Source organism: Phytophthora sojae (assembly GCF_000149755.1).
Source record: "Phytophthora sojae unplaced genomic scaffold PHYSOscaffold_18, whole genome shotgun sequence".
In the NCBI taxonomy this organism is placed as follows: Eukaryota; Oomycota; class Peronosporomycetes; order Peronosporales; family Peronosporaceae; genus Phytophthora; species Phytophthora sojae.
Window position 1 is genome coordinate 477,274 of NW_009258132.1, and position 23,819 is coordinate 501,092.

Below are 23,819 nucleotides of genomic sequence, written 5' to 3' on the forward strand. Positions count from 1 at the left end.
CAACAGCGGAGGCGCCAGGTCCGAGATCCTGGAGTTCGTATCAATCAGCACGCCGAAAATGCATCCACGATGGCCGATATCTTTGTTCACGGATCTGAGAGCATTTCGCAACATTCGGAAGTCATTCTTCTTGCCTCCCTTCTCAGCCAGCAGACTTCTCGCTTCATCGATCACCAGAACCACGATTCTGCCATTTGGATTCTTCTCAGTAGAGGTATCCCCCTCCAGCGTATCTGTTTCATCCGAAAGTTTCGCCTTTACAGAGGTGTCTGCTGCCTTTTCGGTAAACAGCTTCAGCCATTCCTTCTGAACGTCCGCCCAATGCTTGTTCGCGTAGACGTAAATTGTCTTCAATCGACTGGCGATGTCTTCCACTTCGGAGCCTTCTTGAAACAGCCAACCACGAAGCTCGCTCGTAGCCTTGGGAAACCCCGTCGACTCGTGCACACGGGCACACATGTACAGGACTTTCATGTTCAAGGCGCTCTTTTGAGCCTCAATCGCGAGTTCACGCACCATCCGACTCTTGCCGAAGCCAGAACTCTGCACGACCGCCACACATGGCGCCTTGTACTTTGTGGGGGTGTAGGCCTTCCAGCAGTCCCGCAGATACTGTGCGAGGTCGAGGTGGGCTTCGCCGAGGTACCGACCCTTGGTGAACGCCTCCGCGATTCGCTTCATTTCATTTTCATCCAACTTGGGCGTGCCGGAGCGGGCTTCAGGGACAAACTTTGCCAGGAGGTCTTTCACCGTCTTGGCCGCAATAGTTTGTGCAAGAGGTGGAGACACGCGTGTACGCCCGTATGCTCTTCTGATCTCCACCCGTACCAATCCATGTATCTCTCGCTGGGAGGCCTCGAGTTAGAGTGTGGCTTTGTTGGGATAGTCGTCCAGTATCCACGCATCGAGAAGATTTTTCTTCGGCGATGCGTCTGCTCCAAGCTTCCCGCTCATCTGAGCAAAGACACTGTCGTCCACGAACGCGGCCAAAGCCTGGGGATCCAACTGGCTGGACATGTCCATCTGCAGCAGCACAGCAGTACACAGTCAGCAATGCGGCAGTAGTATCATGACGAGGTTGGCAAGGGCGCGGGCATGCCTGCTAGTCCCGGTGGGCGGTGGCGCTACAGGACAAGGCTTGGAGGGGAAATGTGGAAATGGCCGGTTGGATTTTTCTTCCCTCAGTTTTGTACCAGAAACACGGTACCGCATCTACGTGATATACAGTGCGCGCCGAAATTATAACCGCACCCCAAAAATTATTTTTTTAAACCAATGATTGTGCTTTCGGCGCCAAACCGCTGCTTATGATTCGTCTAAAATCGATAGAAAACAGATGCAACAATCAGAATCGAAAAAGCTGTAACCGTTTTTTTGCAATGGACGAAAAACCGACTTTGGGTCGGGTCAAAATTATAGCCGCACCCGGTAAGCTATCGGTAAGATTGGTAACAAACTCGTGGAGAGCTGTTTCAAGCGTAATAAATGAACTAACTCCATTGAACAGCTCAAATAACGCCTACCGGTACAGTAAAGTGCGTCGATAAGGAACGCCTGATATACATTGAAAGAAAAAGGTATATTGATAATTAAAGGTTTGACTCGTCACATGCAGACAGCAAATGCACTGATTTACTGCAATATGTAGTTCATGTCGGACTTCGCGACCAGAGTCTCGGCTTGAGCCCACGCAGCCAACTCAGCATAGGTAGCACCCGGTAGATCACGACGGCGATGACAGATTAGCAGCGACTGAAGCTTGGTCAGACGTAGCCGCCTCTCGAACGGTCTGGAAGTGGCGGTCACCATGGGAGTTGTGAGCAGCAGAGCGAAAGTTGGTTAATGAGGCATGCAGACATGTACCTGGCGCGATTCCCGCGCTCACAGCGATCCTCATGCTCATGATTCCCTCTCGCGACCTTTAGGTTCCATTTTCCCCGACTTGGGAGCCGCTCCATCCAGCCGCTCTTGAGGCTCGGTTTCGGAACTGTGATTGGCGGAATGTTAAACGGGACCGAATGATTGGTAGAATCATATAACTAATTCAGTACAATTGGCACACAATGGGTACAAGCGAGGATTCATGTCTTGTCGTAGAATATAAAATGTCGCCCGTTCCTTATCGACGCACTTCACTGTAGTAAGCTGCTCAAATAAGGTTAAGCTGACGCGGTTGATAAGATTCAATGGAGACACGCACTATCTTGAATTTGTATAGAAGAGTGGTATTTGACAGTGTGGAGAGGTCTATACTCGTAAGTTGAGGCTGTCAGCTGACTAGTGTCTTCATTGGCGTCTATTCAACATGGTAGCGATGCTGGGCTTGCTCAGTTCAGCAACATGTACCAGAAAACTCGATCGATTTTTTTCCGGGTCAATACAAATCCTTTATACTTGATGTTTGTATTGGAAAGCACCGCCAAACCCAGTCACAAATTTCAATCAAGTCTAGTCCCGTACAGTGCGTAGTTTGGTAAATACATGGCTACGTATCAAAAGTAGAGTATTTCTTCCTGAAAATAATGCCCGAGTTGCTTCCAGAATCCTCCTAGTGTTGTCTCGGAAGTCCGGCCAAGTTGCCACCAAGTGTTTAGTGCGCTTTATGGTATTAATAAATGTGCGAACAATAACTTCGGCGATGCGGTACATACCATAGGTAAGATACGACCACACGGGCCGCATCGGCCCCAGCCGGGCGGCGTCCTGCGCGCCGGCAAGAAGATCGTCACGCGCGAAGGACGCATGGAGCCCGTGCCGCCGCGCGCGCTCGAGACGAGCGAGATCCCGGGCATCGTGGCGGACTACCGCTCGGCCGCGGAGAACGCCATCAGCGCGGGCTTCGACGGCGTCGAGCTGCACGCCGCCAACGGCTACTTGCTGGAGCAGTTCCTGCACGACGGCATCAACGACCGCGCCGACCAGTACGGCGGCAGCGTCGAGAACCGCGCGCGCTTCCTGTCCGAGGCACTGGAGGCCATCCTCGAGAGTCTGGACTCGTCCAAGGTGGGCATCCGACTGTCCCCGTTCGGCGGCAGCTTCGGCGACAAGGACTCGGACCCCGTCGCCACCTACACGTACGTGCTGAACAGGCTCAACAACTACGACCTGGCCTACGCGCACCTGATCGAGCCGCGTGGCTACCACGTGCGTGACCCGCTGGCACCCGAGAAGGGCTCGGCGCGGCAGTTCCGCGAGACGTACAAGGGCGTGCTCCTCGCCGCGTCGGGCTTCGACCGGCAGTCGGCCGTGCAGATCGTGGAGCCACTTCATCTCGAACCCGGACCTGGTGCGGCGCTTCCAACTCAACAAGCCCGTGAACGACTACGACACGGACACGTTCTACCTCGGTGACGCGCGCGGGTACATGGACTATAATACCCGTTCCTGCAGAACGAGTAGGTAGAGCAGTAAAGACGACGTAGACAGCAAAAGACGTGCTACTTCCGTAAGACTGCAAGGTGAAGCGTACTGGAGGTGGCTGCGTACTCTCAAGTAAAACAAATTGTTGGTAGTTAAAACTAGTTGCTGCAGGCACCAGGCACGTACTGTTACTGCCTCCGTGTGGGCTTGGGCGTCTTGTTGGATCACTTGGCGCGTTTAGTGGGACGGCTTCTTCACCCTCTTGGTTTTCACGTGCTCGTTTCTTGGATGTTTCCGTCTCGCCACCTTGATCGCCTAGTGGCCCTCACCACTGCCACCAACGTCACTCTCAGCGTCACTCTTCTTCCTTGTCATCCGGCGCGTACGCTAGTGCTTTACGGGCGTTCTGCAACAACTTGTCGCGCGTCGCGGTAAGCGACAACTTTGCATACGAACTAACGTTCTTGTTTCGTTTTTCATCTTCATCGCGATAGTCCAGGTCGCCCTCCACAAGCCCCAGCGGGTCATACTGAGACTCCACCATGTTTGATAGCATGGAAGCCACACCGTCGCTCAGGAACGGGTAGGTGACCCTGTTGAGCAAACGGAGGCAGATCGTGAAAACAGGATCCTCCTCCGAGACACTCGACACACTTGAGACGCCAGGATTGCTCTCGATCTTCGCCCGCTTCTTCGCCTGACTCCCGATCGTCTGACTCTCCTCCTTCACCTCAGAGGCGTTGCCTTTCTTCTTGGGCTTAAGATTGTCTTTCATTGTCGTGGCATAGACGAACTTGCCGTCACGCGTTCTACCGCGCACATTCATGTAGATGCGAATGGTATCACGGACATCCGTGGAGCTCAGCGGTTTCGGATCCCCACCAATTTCACCGGTAGATTTCCCCGCTGACGAGTTCCCATCACTGTTCTTTCCGAACACAAACCAGGGGCATAGTTTCTCCGTCGCTGCCCTGGAAAACCCACCATCGACTGGGGAACGATTCTTCACTTGAATCAACATCATCAACACTTCCTGCTCCTCTTGTTCACCCCTCGTTGTCTCCCCACCGACTGGCCTGCTGTTGGATCTCTTCTTAAACATCGGGATCAACAAATCGGCTCCATACTGGTTACGGGGGAAAATACCTGCAGCTTGACGCCCCAGCAAAAACCAAAGCGTGTCCTCATTCGGCTCGAGCCGCAACTGCACATAGTGGGTGAACCCCACGTACCAACCCTCCCACTGCGAGCGCCACTCGTTGAATTCTGGTCTCTTATCTTCCGCGTTGTACATCCCCTTACAATATATCGGTCTCTCCTTGTTGCCTTGCAGCACGTCCAAGAAATCCTGCACCGGTACAAATTGCCCGATCGTGTGGTAGCACTGGGAAAAGTCTTTGTCCCCCATCACACACGTGTCCATCGCCAGAAGCAGCAAAATCCGAGCAACCATCTCGCCAATTTCGCCAACTCCACCGGTGTCCAATGCTTCATCCAAAAGGAGGTTCTTGAGTTGCGGCAGGATATACTTTGCCAAACCATGTTTCAGTTCATACCACACTTTCATCGCTCCTAAGGCGAGCACTGGGTCCGAAGCGTAGCTGGTGACGTAACCTTCTCGCTTGAAATTCACATAGGCGAGAATCGCCATGAAGTCGGCAGTCGCCCGAGATGCCAGAGCCGACGTTGAATGCGGGCGCACGCCCAGACGGCAAAGCATGGAGGCGACACCAAGCATGGTATCCTTGTTGTACGCATTTTGCGAAGGGGGAATCCCCAGTAGCAGCTTGTTCGCCGCAAGATTGATCACATCTTCTCTATCCGCAGGATTGGGGCAAGTGCTGTACCACATCGGACGCCCCATGCGGCACAACGCGTGCCAAGCTTGACTCGCATCCCCGGTAACGATTCTCTTGTACATAGCTATCTTAGCACGTTCTTGCTGTTTCTTCTTCTCTTCGTCTTTTTCAGCTCCCACCGCAACCTGAGTTTCCTCTTCCATTTCTTCATCTTCTGCTCCCGCATCTAGTATTTCCTCTTTCATTTCTTCATCTACATCTTGGATGTCCTCTTTCATTTCTTCATCTTCGCCGGCTTGTTTTTCTTCACAGTATTGATCCCAGTGTGCGTCCATTGTCTCAGCTAACACAACTGGCGCAAACGATGCCAACTCTCCATCGAAAAGCCGAGATGATGGGTCCAACAACAGCGGAGGCGCCAGGTCCGAGATCCTGGAGTTCGTATCAATCAGCACGCCGAAAATGCATCCACGATGGCCGATATCTTTGTTCACATATCTGAGAGCATTTCGCAACATTCGGAAGTCATTCTTCTTGCCTCCCTTCTCAGCCAGCAGACTTCTCGCTTCATCGATCACCAGAACCACGATTCTGCCATTTGGATTCTTCTCAGTAGAGGTATCCCCCTCCAGCGTATCTGTTTCATCCGAAAGTTTCGCCTTTACAGAGGTGTCTGCTGCCTTTTCGGTAAACAGCTTCAGCCATTCCTTCTGAACGTCCGCCCAATGCTTGTTCGCGTAGACGTAAATTGTCTTCAATCGACTGGCGATGTCTTCCACTTCGGAGCCTTCTTGAAACAGCCAACCACGAAGCTCGCTCGTAGCCTTGGGAAACCCCGTCGACTCGTGCACACGAGCACACATGTACAGGACTTTCATGTTCAAGGCGCTCTTTTGAGCCTCAATCGCGAGTTCACGCACCATCCGACTCTTGCCGAAGCCAGAACTCTGCACGACCGCCACACATGGCGCCTTGTACTTTGTGGGGGTGTAGGCCTTCCAGCAGTCCCGCAGATACTGTGCGAGGTCGAGGTGGGCTTCGCCGAGGTACCGGCCCTTGGTGAACGCCTCCGCGATTCGCTTCATTTCATTTTCATCCAACTTGGGCGTGCCGGAGCGGGCTTCAGGGACAAACTTTGCCAGGAGGTCTTTCACCGTCTTGGCCGCAATAGTTTGTGCAAGAGGTCGAGACACGCGTGTATGCCCGTATGCTCTTCTGATCTCCACCCATATCAATCCATGTATATCTTTCTGGGAGGCCTCGAGTTGGAGTGTGGCTTTGTTGGGATAGTCGACCAGCATCCACGCATCGAGAAGATTTTTCTTCGGCGATGCGTCTGCTCCAAGCTTCCCGCTCATCTGAGCAAAGACACTGTCGTCCACGAACGCGGCCAAAGCCTGGGGATCCAACTGGCTGGACATGTCCATCTGCAGCAGCACAGCAGTACACAGTCAGCAATGCGGCAGTAGGATCATGACGACGTTGGCAAGGGCGCGGGCATGCCTGCTAGTCCCGGTGGGCGGTGGCGCTACAGGACAAGGCTTGGAGGGGAAATGTGGAAATGGCCGGTTGGATTTTTCTTCCCTCAGTTTTGTACCAGAAACACGGTACCGCATCTACGTGATATACAGTGCGCGCCGAAATTATAATCGCACCCCAAAAATTATTTTTTTAAACCAATGATTGTGCTTTCGGCGCCAAACCGCTGCTTATGATTCGTCTAAAATCGATAGAAAACAGATGCAACAATCAGAATCGAAAAAGCTGTAACCGTTTTTTTGCAATGGACGAAAAACCGACTTTGGGTCGGGTCAAAATTATAGCCGCACCCGGTAAGCTATCGGTAAGATTGGTAACAAACTCGTGGAGAGCTGTTTCAAGCGTAATAAATGAACTAACTCCATTGAACAGCTCGAATAACGCCTACCGGTACAGTAAAGTGCGTCGATAAGGAACGCCTGATATACATTGAAAGAAAAAGGTATATTGATAATTAAAGGTTTGACTCGTCACATGCAGACAGCAAATGCACTGATTTACTGCACTATGTAGTTCATGTCGGACTTCGCGACCAGAGTCTCGGCTTGAGCCCACGCAGCCAACTCAGCATAGGTAGCACCCGGTAGATCACGACGGCGATGACAGATTAGCAGCGACTGAAGCTTGGTCAGACGTAGCCGCCTCTGGAACGGTCTGGAAGTGGCGGTCACCATGGGAGTTGTGAGCAGCAGAGCGAAAGTTGGTTAATGAGGCATGCAGACATGTACCTGGCGCGATTCCCGCGCTCACAGCGATCCTCATGCTCATGATTCCCTCTCGCGACCTTTAGGTTCCATTTTCCCCGACTTGGGAGCCGCTCCATCCAGCCGCTCTTGAGGCTCGGTTTCGGAACTGTGATTGGCGGAATGTTAAACGGGACCGAATGATTGGTAGAATCGTATAACTAATTCAGTACAATTGGCACACAATGGGTACAAGCGAGGATTCATGTCTTGTCGTAGAATATAAAATGTCGCCCGTTCCTTATCGACGCACTTCACTGTAGTAAGCTGCTCAAATAAGGTTAAGCTGACGCGGTTGATAAGATTCAATGGAGACACGCACTATCTTGAATTTGTATAGAAGAGTGGTGTTTGACAGTGTGGAGAGGTCTATACTCGAAGTTGAGGCTGTCAGCTGACTAGTGTCTTCATTGGCGTGGTACCAGAAAACTCGATCGATTTTTTTCCGGGTCAATACAAATCCTTTATACTTGATGTTTGTATTGGAAAGCACCGCCAAACCCAGTCACAAATTTCAATCAAGTCTAGTCCCGTACAGTGCGTAGTTTGGTAAATACATGGCTACGTATCAAAAGTAGAGTATTTCTTCCTGAAAATAATGCCCGAGTTGCTTCCAGAATCCTCCTAGTGTTGTCTCGGAAGTCCGGCCAAGTTGCCACCAAGTGTTTAGTGCGCTTTATGGTATTAATAAATGTGCGAACAATAACTTCGGCGATGCGGTACATACCATAGGTAAGATACGACCACACGGGCCGCATCGGCCCCAGCCGGGCGGCGTCCTGCGCGCCGGCAAGAAGATCGTCACGCGCGAAGGACGCATGGAGCCCGTGCCGCCGCGCGCGCTCGAGACGAGCGAGATCCCGGGCATCGTGGCGGACCACCGCACGGCCGCGGAGAACGCCCTCAAAGCGGGCTTCGACGGCGTCGAGCTGCACGCCGCCAACGGCTACTTGCTGGAGCAGTTCCTGCACGACGGCATCAACGACCGCGCCGACCAGTACGGCGGCAGCGTCGAGAACCGCGCGCGCTTCCTGTTCGAGGCACTGGAGGCCATCCTCGAGAGTCTGGACTCGTCCAAGGTGGGCATCCGACTGTCCCCGTTCGGCGGCAGCTTCGGCGACAAGGACTCGGACCCCGTCGCCACCTACACGTACGTGCTGAACAGGCTCAACAACTACGACCTGGCCTACGCGCACCTGATCGAGCCGCGTGGCTACCACGTGCGCAACCCGCTGGCACCCGAGAAGGGCTCGGCGCGGCAGTTCCGCGAGACGTACAAGGGCGTGCTCCTCGCCGCGTCGGGCTTCGACCGTGCAGATCGTGGAGGAGGGCGCGGCCGACGCCGTGGCCATCGGCCGCCACTTCATCTCGAACCCGGACCTGGTGCGGCGCTTCCAACTCAACAAGCCCGTGAACGACTACGACACGGACACGTTCTACCTCGGCGACGCGCGCGGGTACACGGACTATAATACCCGTTCCTGCAGGACGAGTAGGTAGAGCAGTAAAGACGACGTAGACAGCAAAAGACGTGCTACTTCCGTAAGACTGCAAGGTGAAGCGTACTGGAGGTGGCTGCGTACTCTCAAGTAAAACAAATTGTTGGTAGTTAAAACTACCGGTAGTTGCTGCAGGCACCAGGCACGTACTGTTACTGCCTCCGTGTGGGCTTGGGCGTCTTGTTGGATCACTTGGCGCGTTTAGTGGGACGGCTTCTTCACCCTCTTGGTTTTCACGTGCTCGTTTCTTGGATGTTTCCGTCTCGCCACCTTGATCGCCTAGTGGCCCTCACCACTGCCACCAACGTCACTCTCAGCGTCACTCTTCTTCCTTGTCACCCGGCGCGTACGCTAGTGCTTTACGGGCGTTCTGCAACAACTTGTCGCGCGTCGCGGTAAGCGACAACTTTGCATACGAACTAACGTTCTTGTTTCGTTTTTCATCTTCATCGCGATAGTCCAGGTCGCCCTCCACAAGCCCCAGCGGGTCATACTGAGACTCCACCATGTTTGATAGAATGGAAGCCACGTCCTCGCTCAGGAACGGGTAGGTGACCCTGTTGAGCAAACGGAGGCAGATCGTGAAAACAGGATCCTCCTCCGAGACACTCGACACACTTGAGACGCCAGGATTGCTCTCGATCTTCGCCCGCTTCTTCGCCTGACTCCCGATCGTCTGACTCTCCTCCTTCACCTCAGAGGCGTTGCCTTTCTTCTTGGGCTCAAGATTGTCTTTCATTGTCGTGGCATAGATGAACTTGCCGTCACGCGTTCTACCGCGCACATTCATGTAGATGCGAATGGTATCACGGACATCCGTGGAGCTCAGCGGGTTCGGATCCCTACCAATTGCACCGGTAGATTTCCCCGCTGACGAGTTCCCATCACTGTTCTTTCCGAACACAAACCAGGGGCATAGTTTCTCCGTCGCTGCCCTGGAAAACCCACCATCGACTGGGGAACGATTCTTCACTTGAATCAACATCATCAACACTTCCTGCTCCTCTTGTTCACCCCTCGTTGTCTCCCCACCGACTGGCCTGCTGGTGGATCTCTTCTTAAACATCGGGATCAACAAATCGGCTCCATACTGGTTACGGGGGAAAATACCTGCAGCTTGACGCCCCAGCAAAAACCAAAGCGTGTCCTCATTCGGCTCAAGCTGCAACTGCACAAAGTGGGTGAACCCCATGTACCAACCATCCCACTTCGAGCACCACTTGTTGAATTCTGGTCTCAAATTCTCCTTGCTGATCATCCGCTTGAGATATATCGGCAGCTTTTTCTTGCCTTGTAGCACCTTCAAGAATTGCTGCACCGGTACAAATTGCCCGATCGTGTGGCAGCACTGGGAAAAGTCTTTGTCCCCCATCACACACGTGTCCATCGCCAGAAGCAGCAAAATCCGAGCAACCATCTCGCCAATTTCGCCAACTCCACCGGTGTCCAATGCTTCATCCAAAAGGAGGTTCTTGAGTTGCGGCAGGATATACTTTGCCAAACCATGTTTCAGTTCATACCACACTTTCATCGCTCCTAAGGCGAGCACTGGGTCCGAAGCGTAGCTGGTGACGTAACCTTCTCGCTTGAAATTCACATAGGCGAGAATCGCCATGAAGTCGGCAGTCGCCCGAGATGCCAGAGCCGACGTTGAATGCGGGCGCACGCCCAGACGGCAAAGCATGGAGGCGACACCAAGCATGGTATCCTTGTTGTACGCATTTTGCGAAGGGGGAATCCCCAGTAGCAGCTTGTTCGCCGCAAGATTGATCACATCTTCTCTATCCGCAGGATTGGGGCAAGTGCTGTACCACATCGGACGCCCCATGCGGCACAACGCGTGCCAAGCTTGACTCGCATCCCCGGTAACGATTCTCTTGTACATAGCTATCTTAGCACGTTCTTGCTGTTTCTTCTTCTCTTCGTCTTTTTCAGCTCCCACCGCAACCTGAGTTTCCTCTTCCATTTCTTCATCTTCTGCTCCCGCATCTAGTATTTCCTCTTTCATTTCTTCATCTACATCTTGGATGTCCTCTTTCATTTCTTCATCTTCGCCGGCTTGTTTTTCTTCACAGTATTGATCCCAGTGTGCGTCCATTGTCTCAGCTAACACAACTGGCGCAAACGATGCCAACTCTCCATCGAAAAGCCGAGATGATGGGTCCAACAACAGCGGAGGCGCCAGGTCCGAGATCCTGGAGTTCGTATCAATCAGCACGCCGAAAATGCATCCACGATGGCCGATATCTTTGTTCACGGATCTGAGAGCATTTCGCAACATTCGGAAGTCATTCTTCTTGCCTCCCTTCTCAGCCAGCAGACTTCTCGCTTCATCGATCACCAGAACCACGATTCTGCCATTTGGATTCTTCTCAGTAGAGGTATCCCCCTCCAGCGTATCTGTTTCATCCGAAAGTTTCGCCTTTACAGAGGTGTCTGCTGCCTTTTCGGTAAACAGCTTCAGCCATTCCTTCTGAACGTCCGCCCAATGCTTGTTCGCGTAGACGTAAATTGTCTTCAATCGACTGGCGATGTCTTCCACTTTGGAGCCTTCTTGAAACAGCCAACCACGAAGCTCGCTCGTAGCCTTGGGAAACCCCGTCGACTCGTGCACACGGGCACACATGTACAGGACTTTCATGTTCAAGGCGCTCTTTTGAGCCTCAATCGCGAGTTCACGCACCATCCGACTCTTGCCGAAGCCAGAACTCTGCACGACCGCCACACATGGCGCCTTGTACTTTGTGGGGGTGTAGGCCTTCCAGCAGTCCCGCAGATACTGTGCGAGGTCGAGGTGGGCTTCGCCGAGGTACCGGCCCTTGGTGAACGCCTCCGCGATTCGCTCCATTTCATTTTCATCCAACTTGGGCGTGCCGGAGCGGGCTTCAGGGACAAACTTTGCCAGGAGGTCTTTCACCGTCTTGGCCGCAATAGTTTGTGCAAGAGGTCGAGACACGCGTGTATGCCCGTATGCGTCTCTGATCTTCACCCATATCAATCCATGTATATCTTGCTGGGAGGCCTCGAGTTGGAGTGTGGCTTTGTTGGGATAGTCGTCCAGCATCCACGCAACGAAAAGATTTTTCTTCGGCGATGCGTCTGCTCCAAGCTTCCCGCTCATCTGAGCAAAGACACTGTCGTCCACGAACGCGGCCAAAGCCTGGGGATCCAACTGGCTGGACATGTCCATCTGCAGCAGCACAGCAGTACACAGTCAGCAATGCGGCAGTAGTATCATGACGACGTTGGCAAGGGCGCGGGCATGCCTGCTAGTCCCGGTGGGCGGTGGCGCTACAGGACAAGGCTTGGAGGGGAAATGTGGAAATGGCCGGTTGGATTTTTCTTCCCTCAGTTTTGTACCAGAAACACGGTACCGCATCTACGTGATATACAGTGCGCGCCGAAATTATAACCGCACCCCAAAAATTATTTTTTTAAACCAATGATTGTGCTTTCGGCGCCAAACCGCTGCTTATGATTCGTCTAAAATCGATAGAAAACAGATGCAACAATCAGAATCGAAAGAGCTGTAACCGTTTTTTTGCAATGGACGAAAAACCGACTTTGGGTCGGGTCAAAATTATAGCCGCACCCGGTAAGCTATCGGTAAGATTGGTAACAAACTCGTGGAGAGCTGTTTCAAGCGTAATAAATGAACTAACTCCATTGAACAGCTCGAATAACGCCTACCGGTACAGTAAAATGCGTCGATAAGGAACGCCTGATATACATTGAAAGAAAAGGTATATTGATAATTAAAGGTTTGACTCGTCACATGCAGACAGCAAATGCACTGATTTACTGCAATATGTAGTTCATGTCGGACTTCGCGACCAGAGTCTCGGCTTGAACCCACGCAGCCAACTCAGCATAGGTAGCACCCGGTAGATCACGACGGCGATGACAGATTAGCAGCGACTGAAGCTTGGTCAGACGTAGCCACCTCTGGAACGGTCTGGAAGTGGCGGTCACCATGGGAGTTGTGAGCAGCAGAGCGAAAGTTGGTTAATGAGGCATGCAGACATGTACCTGGCGCGATTTCCGCGCTCACAGCGATCCTCATGCTCATGATTCCCTCTCGCGACCTTTAGGTTCCATTTCCCCCGACTTGGGAGCCGCTCCATCCAGCCGCTCTTGAGGCTCGGTTTCGGAACTGTGATTGGCGGAATGTTAAACGGGACCGAATGATTGGTAGAATCATATAACTAATTCAGTACAATTGGCACACAATGGGTACAAGCGAGGATTCATGTCTTGTCGTAGAATATAAAATGTCGCCCGTTCCTTATCGACGCACTTCACTGTAGTAAGCTGCTCAAATAAGGTTAAGCTGACGCGGTTGATAAGATTCAATGGAGACACGCACTATCTTGAATTTGTATAGAAGAGTGGTGTTTGACAGTGTGGAGAGGTCTATACTCGTAAGTTGAGGCTGTCAGCTGACTAGTGTCTTCATTGGCGTCTATTCAACATGGTAGCGATGCTGGGCTTGCTCAGTTCAGCAACATGTACCAGAAAACTCGATCGATTTTTTTCCGGGTCAATACAAATCCTTTATACTTGATGTTTGTATTGGAAAGCACCGCCAAACCCAGTCACAAATTTCAATCAAGTCTAGTCAGTCCCGTACAGTGCGTAGTTTGGTAAATACATGGCTACGTATCAAAAGTAGAGTATTTCTTCTTGAAAATAATGCCCGAGTTTTGCTTCCAGAATCCTCCTAGTGTTGTCTCGGAAGTCCGGCCAAATTGCCACCAAGTGTTTAGTGCGCTTTATGGTATTAATAAATGTGCGAACAATAACTTCGGCGATGCGGTACATACCATAGGTAAGATACGACCACACGGGCCGCATCGGCCCCAGCCGGGCGGCGTCCTGCCCGTGTCGTCCAGCTCCAAGCTCGAGAACATCCGCGCCGGCAAGAAGATCGTCACGCGCGAAGGACGCATGGAGCCCGTGCCGACGCGCGCGCTCGAGACGAGCGAGATCCCGGGCATCGTGGCGGACTACCGCTCGGCCGCGGAGAACGCCCTCAAAGCGGGCTTCGACGGCGTCGAGCTGCACGCCGCCAACGGCTACTTGCTGGAGCAGTTCCTGCACGACGGCATCAACGACCGCGCCGACCAGTACGGCGGCAGCGTCGAGAACCGCGCGCGCTTCCTGTTCGAGGCACTGGAGGCCATCCTCGAGAGTCTGGACTCGTCCAAGGTGGGCATCCGACTGTCCCCGTTCGGCGGCAGCTTCGGCGACAAGGACTCGGACCCCGTCGCCACCTACACGTACGTGCTGAACAGGCTCAACAACTACGACCTGGCCTACGCGCACCTGATCGAGCCGCGTGGCTACCACGTGCGTGACCCGCTGGCACCCGAGAAGGGCTCGGCGCGGCAGTTCTGCGAGACGTACAAGGGCGTGCTCCTCGCCGCGTCGGGCTTCGACCGGCAGTCGGCCGTGCAGATCGTGGAGGAGGGCGCGGCCGACGCCGTGGCCATCGGCCGCCACTTCATCTCGAACCCGGACCTGGTGCGGCGCTTCCAACTCAACAAGCCCGTGAACGACTACGACACGGACACGTTCTACCTCGGCGACGCGCGCGGGTACACGGACTATAATACCCGTTCCTGCAGGACGAGTAGGTAGAGCAGTAAAGACGACGTAGACAGCAAAAGACGTGCTACTTCCGTAAGACTGCAAGGTGAAGCGCACTGGAGGTGGCTGCGTACTCTCAAGTAAAACAAATTGTTGGTAGTTAAAACTAGTTGCTGCAGGCACCAGGCACGTACTGTTACTGCCTCCGTGTGGGCTTGGGCGTCTTGTTGGATCACTTGGCGCGTTTAGTGGGACGGCTTCTTCATCCTCTTGGTTTTCACGTGCTCGTTTCTTGGATGTTTCCGTCTCGCCACCTTGATCGCCTAGTGGCCCTCACCACTGCCACCAACGTCACTCTCATCGTCACTCTTCTTCCTTGTCACCCGGCGCGTACGCTAGTGCTTTACGGGCGTTCTGCAACAACTTGTCGCGCTTCGCGGTAAGCGACAACTTTGCATACGAACTAACGTCCTTGTTTCGTTTTTCATCTTCATCGCGATAGTCCAGGTCGCCCTCCACAAGCCCCAGCGGGTCATACTGAGACTCCACCATGTTTGATAGCATGGAAGCCACGCCGTCGCTCAGGAACGGGTAGGTGACCCTGTTGAGCAAACGGAGGCAGATCGTGAAAACAGGCTCCTCCTCCGAGACACTCGACACACTTGAGACGCCAGGATTGCTCTCGATCTTCGCCCGCTTCTTCGCCTGACTCCCGATCGTCTGACTCTCCTCCTTCACCTCAGAGGCGTTGCCTTTCTTCTTGGGCTTAAGATTGTCTTTCATTGTCGTGGCATAGATGAACTTGCCGTCACTCTTCCGACCGCGCACATTCATGTAGATGCGAATGGTATCACGGACATCCGTGGAACTCAGCGGTTTCGGATCCCCACCAATTTCACCGGTAGATTTCCCCGCTGACGAGTTCCCATCACTGTTCTTTCCGAACACAAACCAGGGGCATAGTTTCTCCGTCGCTGCCCTGGAAAACCCACCATCGACTGGGAAACGATTCTTCACTTGAATCAACATCATCAACACCTTATGCTCCTCTTGTTCACCCCTCGTAGTCTCCCCACCGACTGGCCTGCTGTTGGATCTCTTCTTAAACATCGGGATCAACAAATCGGCTCCATACTGGTTACGGGGGAAAATACCTGCAGCCTGACGTCCCAGCAAAAACCAAAGCGTGTCCTCATTCGGCTCGAGCTGCAACTGCACAAAGTGGGTGAACCCCACGTACCAACCATCCCACTTCGAGCACCACTTGTTGAATTCTGGTCTCAAATTCTCCTTGCTGATCATCTTCTCGAGATATATCGACATCTCCTCGTGGCCTGTTAGCACGTTCAAGAAATCCTGCACCGGTACAAATTGCCCGATCGTATGGTAGCACTGGGAAAAATCTTTGTCCCCCATCACACACGTGTCCATCGCTAGAAGCAGCAGAATGCGAGCAACCATCTCGCCAATTTCGCCAACTCCACCAGTGTCCAACGCTTCATCCAAAAGGAGGTTCTTGAGTTGCGGTAGGATATACTTTGCCAGACCATATTTCAGTTCATACCACACTTTCATCGTTCCTAAGGCGAGCACTGGGTCCGAAGCGTAGCTGGTGACGTAACCCTCTCGTTTGAAGTTCACATACGCGAGAATCGCCATGAAGTCAGCGGGGGCCCGAGATGCCAAAGCCGACGTCGAATGCGGTCGAACACCCAGTCGACAAAGCATGGAGGCGACACCAAACATGGTATCCTTGTTGTACGCATTTTGCGAAGGGGGAATCCCCAGTAGCAGTTTATTCGCCGCGAGATCAATCACGCGAACTTTATGAGCTGGATCGGGGTAAGTGCTGTACCACATCGGGCGGCCCATGCGCCTCAACGCCTCCCAGGCCTGACCGTCACTTCCAGTTACGACGGTCTTGTACATGGCTATCTTAGCACGTTCTTGCTGTTTCGTTTTCTCTTCGTCTTCAGCTCCCACCGCAACTTGGGTTCCCTCGTTTATCTCTTCATCTTCAAAGTAGTCATCCCAGTGTGCGTCCATCGTATCAGCTAGTACAAGCGGCGCGAACGATGCCAAACTACCTCCAGATTTCCGAGAAGTTGGGGCCAACAACAGAGGCGGCGTCAGGTCCGAGATCTGCGAGTTCGTATCAATCAGCACGCCGAAAATGCCTCCTTCGGGGCCGATATCTTCGTTAGCGGATTTAAGAGCATTTCGCAACATACGAAAATCGTTCTTCTTGCCATCCACCTCAGTAAGCAGACTTCTCGCTTCATCGATCGCCGGAACCACCATTTTGCCATCTGGATCCTTCACGGTGGAGGTACCCGTAGTTTGGATAAAGGTGTCCGGTACGGATGCTGAATCGGACGCCTTTATCATTTCTGTTTCTTTCAAAAGCTTGGCCGCACACGGAACTGTCAGTTGCATTGTCGATAAACAGCTCCAGCCATTCCGTCTGAACGTCCGCCCAATGATCTTTCGCATAGCAGTAAATCGCCTTCAATCGCCTGGCGACCTCTTGCACTGAGGAGGCGGCAGGGTCAAACAGCCAATCACGAAGCTTACTCGTAGCCTCCGGAAACCCCGTCGATCGGTGCACACGCGCGCACATGTACAAAACTTTCAGGTTCAAGTTCGGTTCTCGTTCTGCCTTGAGCGCAAGCTCACGCACTGTCCGACTCTTGCCGAAGCCGGAACTCTGCACAACCGCCACACATGGCGCCTTGTACTTTGCAGGGTTGTACTCTTTCCAGCAGTCCCGCAGGTATTCTGCGAGGTCGTCTTGGGCCTTGCCGACGTACGTGACTTTAGTGAACGCATCCGAGAGTCGGATCATTTCGTCTTCACCCAGCTTGGTGATGAGGGGGTTGTCTTCCGGAACAAACTTTGCCAGGAGGTCTTTCACCGTCTTGACCGTAATGGTTTCCGCAAAATCGACCGTCACGTCTGGGTACTCGTATACGATTCTGATCTTCACCTCCAAGCATCCCTTAAATTCTTGCTGAGAGACCCGGAGCCCCGCGTCGCGATATTTTTTCAAATACTTATCGATGCGAAGAGGCTTCTTCTCCAGTGCTCCCTCGTTGCCTTCCTTCGCGTCCCCCAGTTTCGCGCTCAACTGAGTGAAGACGCTGTCGTCCACGAATGCGGCTATCTCCTCGACTCCAGGCTGGAGATCCGACTGGCTCGCCATGTCCAGCAGAGCGGCAGTGTTGACTTCTCTTTAATGTAGACCACATATTCGCTTTAATTGGACATAATCACTATGTAGTTTCTGTTTTTATTGGACAAAAGTATTTAGGCGCACATCTCGCCAGGTTTATTATAATAACACATATTGTACTTTTTGGCACTTCAGACTGTATTTGTGCTTTGCAATGATTTTGGCAATATGAGGCGAGATTTGCTGTATTATTACGACCACCTGCTAGATTTACGATAAATCGAGGTGCATAAATGGGTGGAGGCCTAGAATTACGCTAAAAGCGCCATAATTGCACTTTCAAAAGTGCAATTGTGGCTGTGCAGCTGCAATTCTGTCGGTTTTTATCCACAAGCACCTACACACACGGCAATTATGCATAAGAGGGTGGATGTGCTGGGGATCATGGACGGTGGTGTACTGGGCCAATGCATGGCTGCTGACAGGCCCTCCCAAGTCGATATATATATGAGGAGGTGGATTTATGCATAATTTTAGCAGGCCGTGTATCTTCTTTCACACATATTTAGGAGCAGGCTTTGCCATATTTAGCGTCTAAAATGGTCGGCAAAATAACTGCAAAGCACAATAACTCGTACGACTTATCGAGCACGACTATAAATCGTACTCGAGTACGAATTGCTGTAAGTCGTGGATGGTCAATCACTTGTGTCGAGCATTCGTAAGACAGTTTGACGACAAATCAAATGTAGCAATTTCATTGGTTAATATTGTATTTTGTAGTTTTGAGTGTTGCTGCATCTCGGCTCGTAAATTGGACTGATTCATCTGTGTGCGCATTTTGCCCCCTTTACTAGAGGCAGCGCACTTGAAAAATGTCCGGGCTTTTGATCCTGACGCCATGCACTAACCTCCTGCTAGAAGATTTAAATATACTTGCCAGGAATGGAATGTAAGGACATCATAGCACAGTTATCGTACGACCGTTTGTTCCCGTAGTGGAGCAATGTTTCTTCGCTTTACTGGGGTGAACGACAACAGTCGTTCACCCCACCACGCCAACTCTCCTTTCTACAGTAAAGTACTAACACTACATAGAAGATGGAGATTCGGATAGAGGGCGCATACGCAAACCAGTCTACGCTGTAGCATCGACAAAAAGCATGGCTGCAGGCAGTGGCTTAGTTGCAGGAGATACCGAGTAACTCGCCGATGCCGAAGGTCGAGCCCAGCAGCGATATGGCGCGCGCCGAGCGCCCGCGCAGCAGTGTGGAGCTCCTCCGCACCTTCAGCGTCGTAGGTACAATATCTAGGTGTTATCGCCGTTGCAGAGTACGTGGTTGCATTTTGTTGCTGGACTGTAATGATTAGGTAAGAGGGGGTCGGAGGATCTCGGGAAGCCCACTGGCAACACCGTTCCCTGGCTGCCTCGCCTTCACAACTACTATGATGTACGCTCAAGCATAAAAATTACTACATTAAAATGTACATGTAGTACCGTTACGAGCTATTTGTCCCTCTTAGTCTACGTCTACAAACTTCATCGTAACTCCGTGCCCTACAACGGCTGCACCTCTGAGTGGAACAGCTCCACGGACTGCATGCACGCGTTCGTGCAGTCATTATGCCGATATTTAAGCTTGCTGCCAGTGGCCAACTACAGGCACATCGCTTCGTGTGTGAACAGGAGGCTACTTACCCTACCGCATCATGCAACTGCATCGTTTCGGCGCTCAACGTTGCCACCGCGTCCGCGGCAACGATGCCGCTGTCGTGGCGAGCAGACCTGAACATTTTTGGCCAATTGTATGGCGCAAACTAGTGTCCGACAAACTGTCTTATGTTTTGACAGACAATATGCAATGTAGCCACTGGTATACAACAACCAAAATGTAGTCAAAACGCGTTGATCGGAAAACGTAAGACGCTTTGTCTTATGATAGGCATTCTGGGGCTAAGTATCGTCTTACGAAAGAGTATGAATCAGCACTAGGAGCATCTCCACCGGTCGTGAGTAAAACTAAATTTTACCCCTTTTCTGTCAATATTTAATCATAGTTTTAGTTTTGTACAGCTCCACCGGTTTGAGCAAATGCTGAGCAAATTGCTCCATTTTTTACGCAGATCAACGTTTTGCACAAGTTTGCCAACGGAGGAGGCTTTGAGTAAAATGTTGAGTACATGTAAATGTCGACCGACCAGTAGTAGGGCCAAGTCAAGCGTTCTAAGCAGCGCAAGCGTCACAGACCGCAGTGTCGCCCTTGCTACGTCATCCCTGGGTCTTCCTCAACGTGCTGCCGGGCCCTTTATAGGGCTATACAGCTGTGCGCCGTCGCCATGGCTGGCGCCGAACCAAGAGCTTTAACGCGCTTGCTGCGAGTCTCAATTGCCGGTGGAGCTGCGCACTGTCTTTAGCACGGTTGTGCCGTTGTAGGCACGGATCTTAGGGCAATTTGCTTTTAGTTTTACTCAGCACCGGTGGAGATGCCCTAATAAGTAGTGCGCATATGGAGGAATTAAGTAATTCAAGTAGATTGAAGAATTTTTGTAAAAGTCTAAGTAGGTGAATGCATCAACTTGCAAGTAGATTGCCACGGTCAAAAATAACGTTTTATCAGAACTTGAAAACGCGATAAGAATTAAGGACAGGGTAAGATATGAAGATGATGGAGGACGAGCAAACGGAACATCAGCGATAACAAAATAAGTAGGTGCCTCATTATTGAAAACATCATGGTGCCAACTGCCCCCTGTGCAACACCAACTGGGTTGTCTCAAGTCTGCGGCAGCTCGTTGGCAAGCGTGCGTGCCTGGAAAAGCGGTACCCGATCCTAAAGGCTCAGCGACTGGAAAAGGCCCGAGCCTACAAGCGCGAGTACGATAAGCTGTACCACCGCGCTCGCCGTGACGCGCTTAACGAGCTTGACCTGCGTATCATCACTACGGCCGCAGGTGACGTGACCACGACTGTTGTTGAGTCGCTCGTCCTGTCTGTGCCTGGGGACATTGAGTTAGGGGGTTCAACAACAGCTCAGAGCTCACCTCCCCGCTCTGCTCGACGACGACGTGTTTTCTCGGCACCAGCTCCCCCAACGGTGATCGACATTACGGGGGAGGAGGACCAAGACGAGGACCTATCAACTTGCGCCATTTGCTAGTACGCGCCAGTGGCGCCGGTCACCCCGCGCTCATGCTGACATGCCATGTGTGCCGAGTGCATGTCAATGTACGTGGCGAGAAGCATTCAGGCCGAAGATGTAGCTAACTGCCCTACGTGTAGAGTTCCCATTCGGATGTAGCCATCCGGCTAGCCATACAGCTTTATTTTCTTCATTTTTGAGTAATTAAAAATATTTTTTTTCACTTTATTTTGATGAAATGGTCTAAGCAGCAAATGATAATAAATTTGTTGTATATACTTCTTTCATTTACATTGCGTCAGTATCAATAATAGCGCACAAGAACGAGTTGTATTACTGGGAAGTCAAGTCGTACGATCGTGCGAATTGTTGCTATGGAATACCAATTTTCGTCAAGTCACAGTAAGCATCAAAGTAACACATTCGTACGATATTACAGATATAATATCTTTCACTTAAGTTTATCCTTGCAGTATATTATCTATCCTTGAACTATCACGTGTATAATACTTTCCTTCGATCCAAGTTCTATTAAAGGTAAATAAGAATTTTATGATATCATTTTCGTACGAGAAGAATTTTAAGAAAACCAAGGTCCGTTCTCGACGTATTGACACTAAGAATTCGAAATGTAATTTTTGCTTTGTTATGCTTTTGCAAAGACTTACGACTCTACTGCATACGTCTTGCAGCTCTAGTATTATTGAGTCATAGCAACGGCAGGCGACGCCGCAGAACCTGGTCGTGCAGACCTGCGTTTGTTCTTCGGCTTTGGACCCGGCTTCATGCCACGCTTCCCTAAGTCAGCTTCAGTGACGATGACTTCAGGTACTAGCAGTTGAAGATCCTGAGCGATGGTCGCCGAGCGGACGGTCGGGACAAACTGGTAGTAATATGTCCACCGCGCGACCGACACGGTGTGTTCCTTCCAGGCGAAAAGCTCGCTCACGTGCATTCCGTGATGAATTGCAGCTTTGACTGCATGGACACACGGGAACATCAGGTCTTGCCAGCGTCGGCACGTTGCATTCCTTCTCGATCAAGTTCACGGTTCGCCACAGATGGGCGTGGTCCGGTCTGCTGCTGATGTCCGTAAATCGCACCATGTACTGGCCATCAAGGCACGGCAAAATCTGCAGGGTTTTCGTAATAGCCATGATCCCGTCGAGCTTCTTCTTGTAGGTGGGAAGGAGAAAGTCCGAGAAGGCTGCAGGGGTGGTCCTCATCACGTCAATTTCGCAATCGTCGTACGGCTCACCTTGGGAGGTGCTTGCGTGTCCTGCGTTGCTACCTGGACCCTTCTGTCGCGAGGAGGTGCGGCGCCTTTCGGCGAACAGCTCAAACACCTTGACGAAGTATTGCTCGAAAGCTTCCAAGGGGTAGGACGACCGCAATGCATTGCCCAACCAACTGTTCGCTGCCTCGGACAGGTTGGAAGTGACCTCGTCATAAGAGGGTTGGTTGTACTTCTCGTTGAACGCGTATGTCACCCTCACCCAGTGCGACTTGTCAATTCCAGCGAGATACTCCACAGCCAAAGGGCGAGTCTCCGAGAGTTTTGAGCTGTAAAACTTGTAGTCGTTCTCGCATTCGCTACGTGCCATCTGAAACACAAGTGACTGTTCTGCCGGCGTCAGCGCGGAACCCTTCTTCTCGATGTTGGTGATAATGTGCCCAACGCAAAATCGATGTCCGGAATCCGGATACAACTCCGTCACAGACGCCAGGAGACCCTTCTGTCTGTCCGATACGAACACAGGTTTCCACGCCGAGACGTCTTGAAGCGCGTCTTTCATGTTCTGCAGGAACCAGCTCCAATGAGTAATCCTCTTGATCGACAATAGCGAGTCCGAAAACTAGGATGTGGCTGTGGTGTAGCGGGATCGGCCAAAATCTGGTGAAGATCGAATGTATTGGCGTGACGCGGGGATAGGTTGTGGAGCAGCGCGGGAATCTTCGCTCTGCGTCCGAGTATACGCTCCGATCGAGGGTTGTTCGCTCCGATCGGTCGGCCTGGAGTCGATCCACGGCCTGTAGTTGCCTTTCCGGGTGTGTTCCTTCCTTTCGTGAGTTGCTTGCCGCTTCCTATAGCGGGATCGAGGTTGATCGAGAGGAGAAACGATCGCCGGCCAAGCAGTATCCGGTCGATCGAGGATTCGCACACAAGAAATAGATCGCTAGAGTAGGTCAAGCTGGCCAATGTATTAATCCAGTCTTAACCGTACCACTAGCTCACTGTCCAAAGTGTCGATGCTTGCCGAGGCCAATGTAGTTCCTGGGACTTGACGACTTGAGGGGACTTGTGCTCTTCGGTGCAAATTCTGCTCTGATTTATGTTTAGCTGGTGTCTCGCTACCACTACCATCTCACCTACCATCCTACAACTAAACAACTACTGGATTCTTGTCCTGGCTTCGCCCCCATGTGCTCCCCATCTTGGCTGATCGGCGATCGACGATCGACGATCCACAGCTCTCGATCGCGATCAGTCCACTTCGGTCTTCAGCCGTCGCACTCTACGATGTCGCTCGTTGATCTTGCCCTCGTGCATGACGTCCTTCGCTTTCGACACGCGCCCTTCGCACGGCGCCTCTTCGATCGGTGTGGGACGAGGCATCACCACTCTCCATGTGTCGATCAGCTTTGATCTACCTGGTTCCACACCCCGCCTACGTGCGAGTATCATCCCGGTGCCTCGATCGCTCGTCGAGTCTCCTCGATCTCCGCAATCCCAGTCTTGTTCAGGTCGCCCTTCTCTCGATCATTGATCCCCTTGATTTTTGGTCGATCGTTTATGCCGCCTTTCTCAGAGAACAAATCTTGTTCTCGCGCTTCTCCACATGGCCTTCTAGGTCCTTCGTGGTCGCCAACAGAAACACTCCGCGCTTGTTCATATCACCCTTGAGATGTGTTCCGTCCAGACCGATGACGTGTCGGCAGTGTACTTGAAGGCATGCCCCTGGAAAAACGCAAGCCCT

The 23,819-nt window shown here is 52.1% G+C and overlaps 2 protein-coding genes across 2 annotated transcripts; both read left to right on the forward strand.

Annotated features, from left to right (window-relative positions):
* Positions 1–656: 656 nt before the first annotated feature.
* Positions 657–16,333, forward strand: PHYSODRAFT_289266 (hypothetical protein). The gene is made up of 5 exons (XM_009541090.1): positions 657–1,278; positions 1,324–2,706; positions 3,396–4,517; positions 13,633–14,580; positions 15,712–16,333. The coding sequence occupies exon 4, from the start codon at positions 13,633–13,635 to the stop codon at positions 14,578–14,580; it is 948 nt and encodes a 315-aa protein (XP_009539385.1). The 5' UTR covers positions 657–1,278; positions 1,324–2,706; positions 3,396–4,517; the 3' UTR covers positions 15,712–16,333.
* Positions 16,334–18,913: 2,580 nt separating this feature from the next.
* PHYSODRAFT_342609 (hypothetical protein) lies at positions 18,914–20,859 on the forward strand (the record flags this gene model as incomplete). The annotated part of the gene is made up of 3 exons (XM_009541091.1): positions 18,914–19,001; positions 19,073–19,152; positions 20,491–20,859. 3 exons carry the CDS (start codon positions 18,914–18,916, stop codon positions 20,857–20,859), a joined length of 537 nt encoding a protein of 178 aa, XP_009539386.1.
* Between the last annotated feature and the right edge of the window lie 2,960 nt (positions 20,860–23,819).

Coding starts and splice junctions, on each gene's coding strand:
- PHYSODRAFT_289266 (XM_009541090.1), top strand. CDS start 13,633: ATGCCCGAGTTTTGCTTCCAGAATCCTCCTAGTGTTGTCTCGGAAGTC.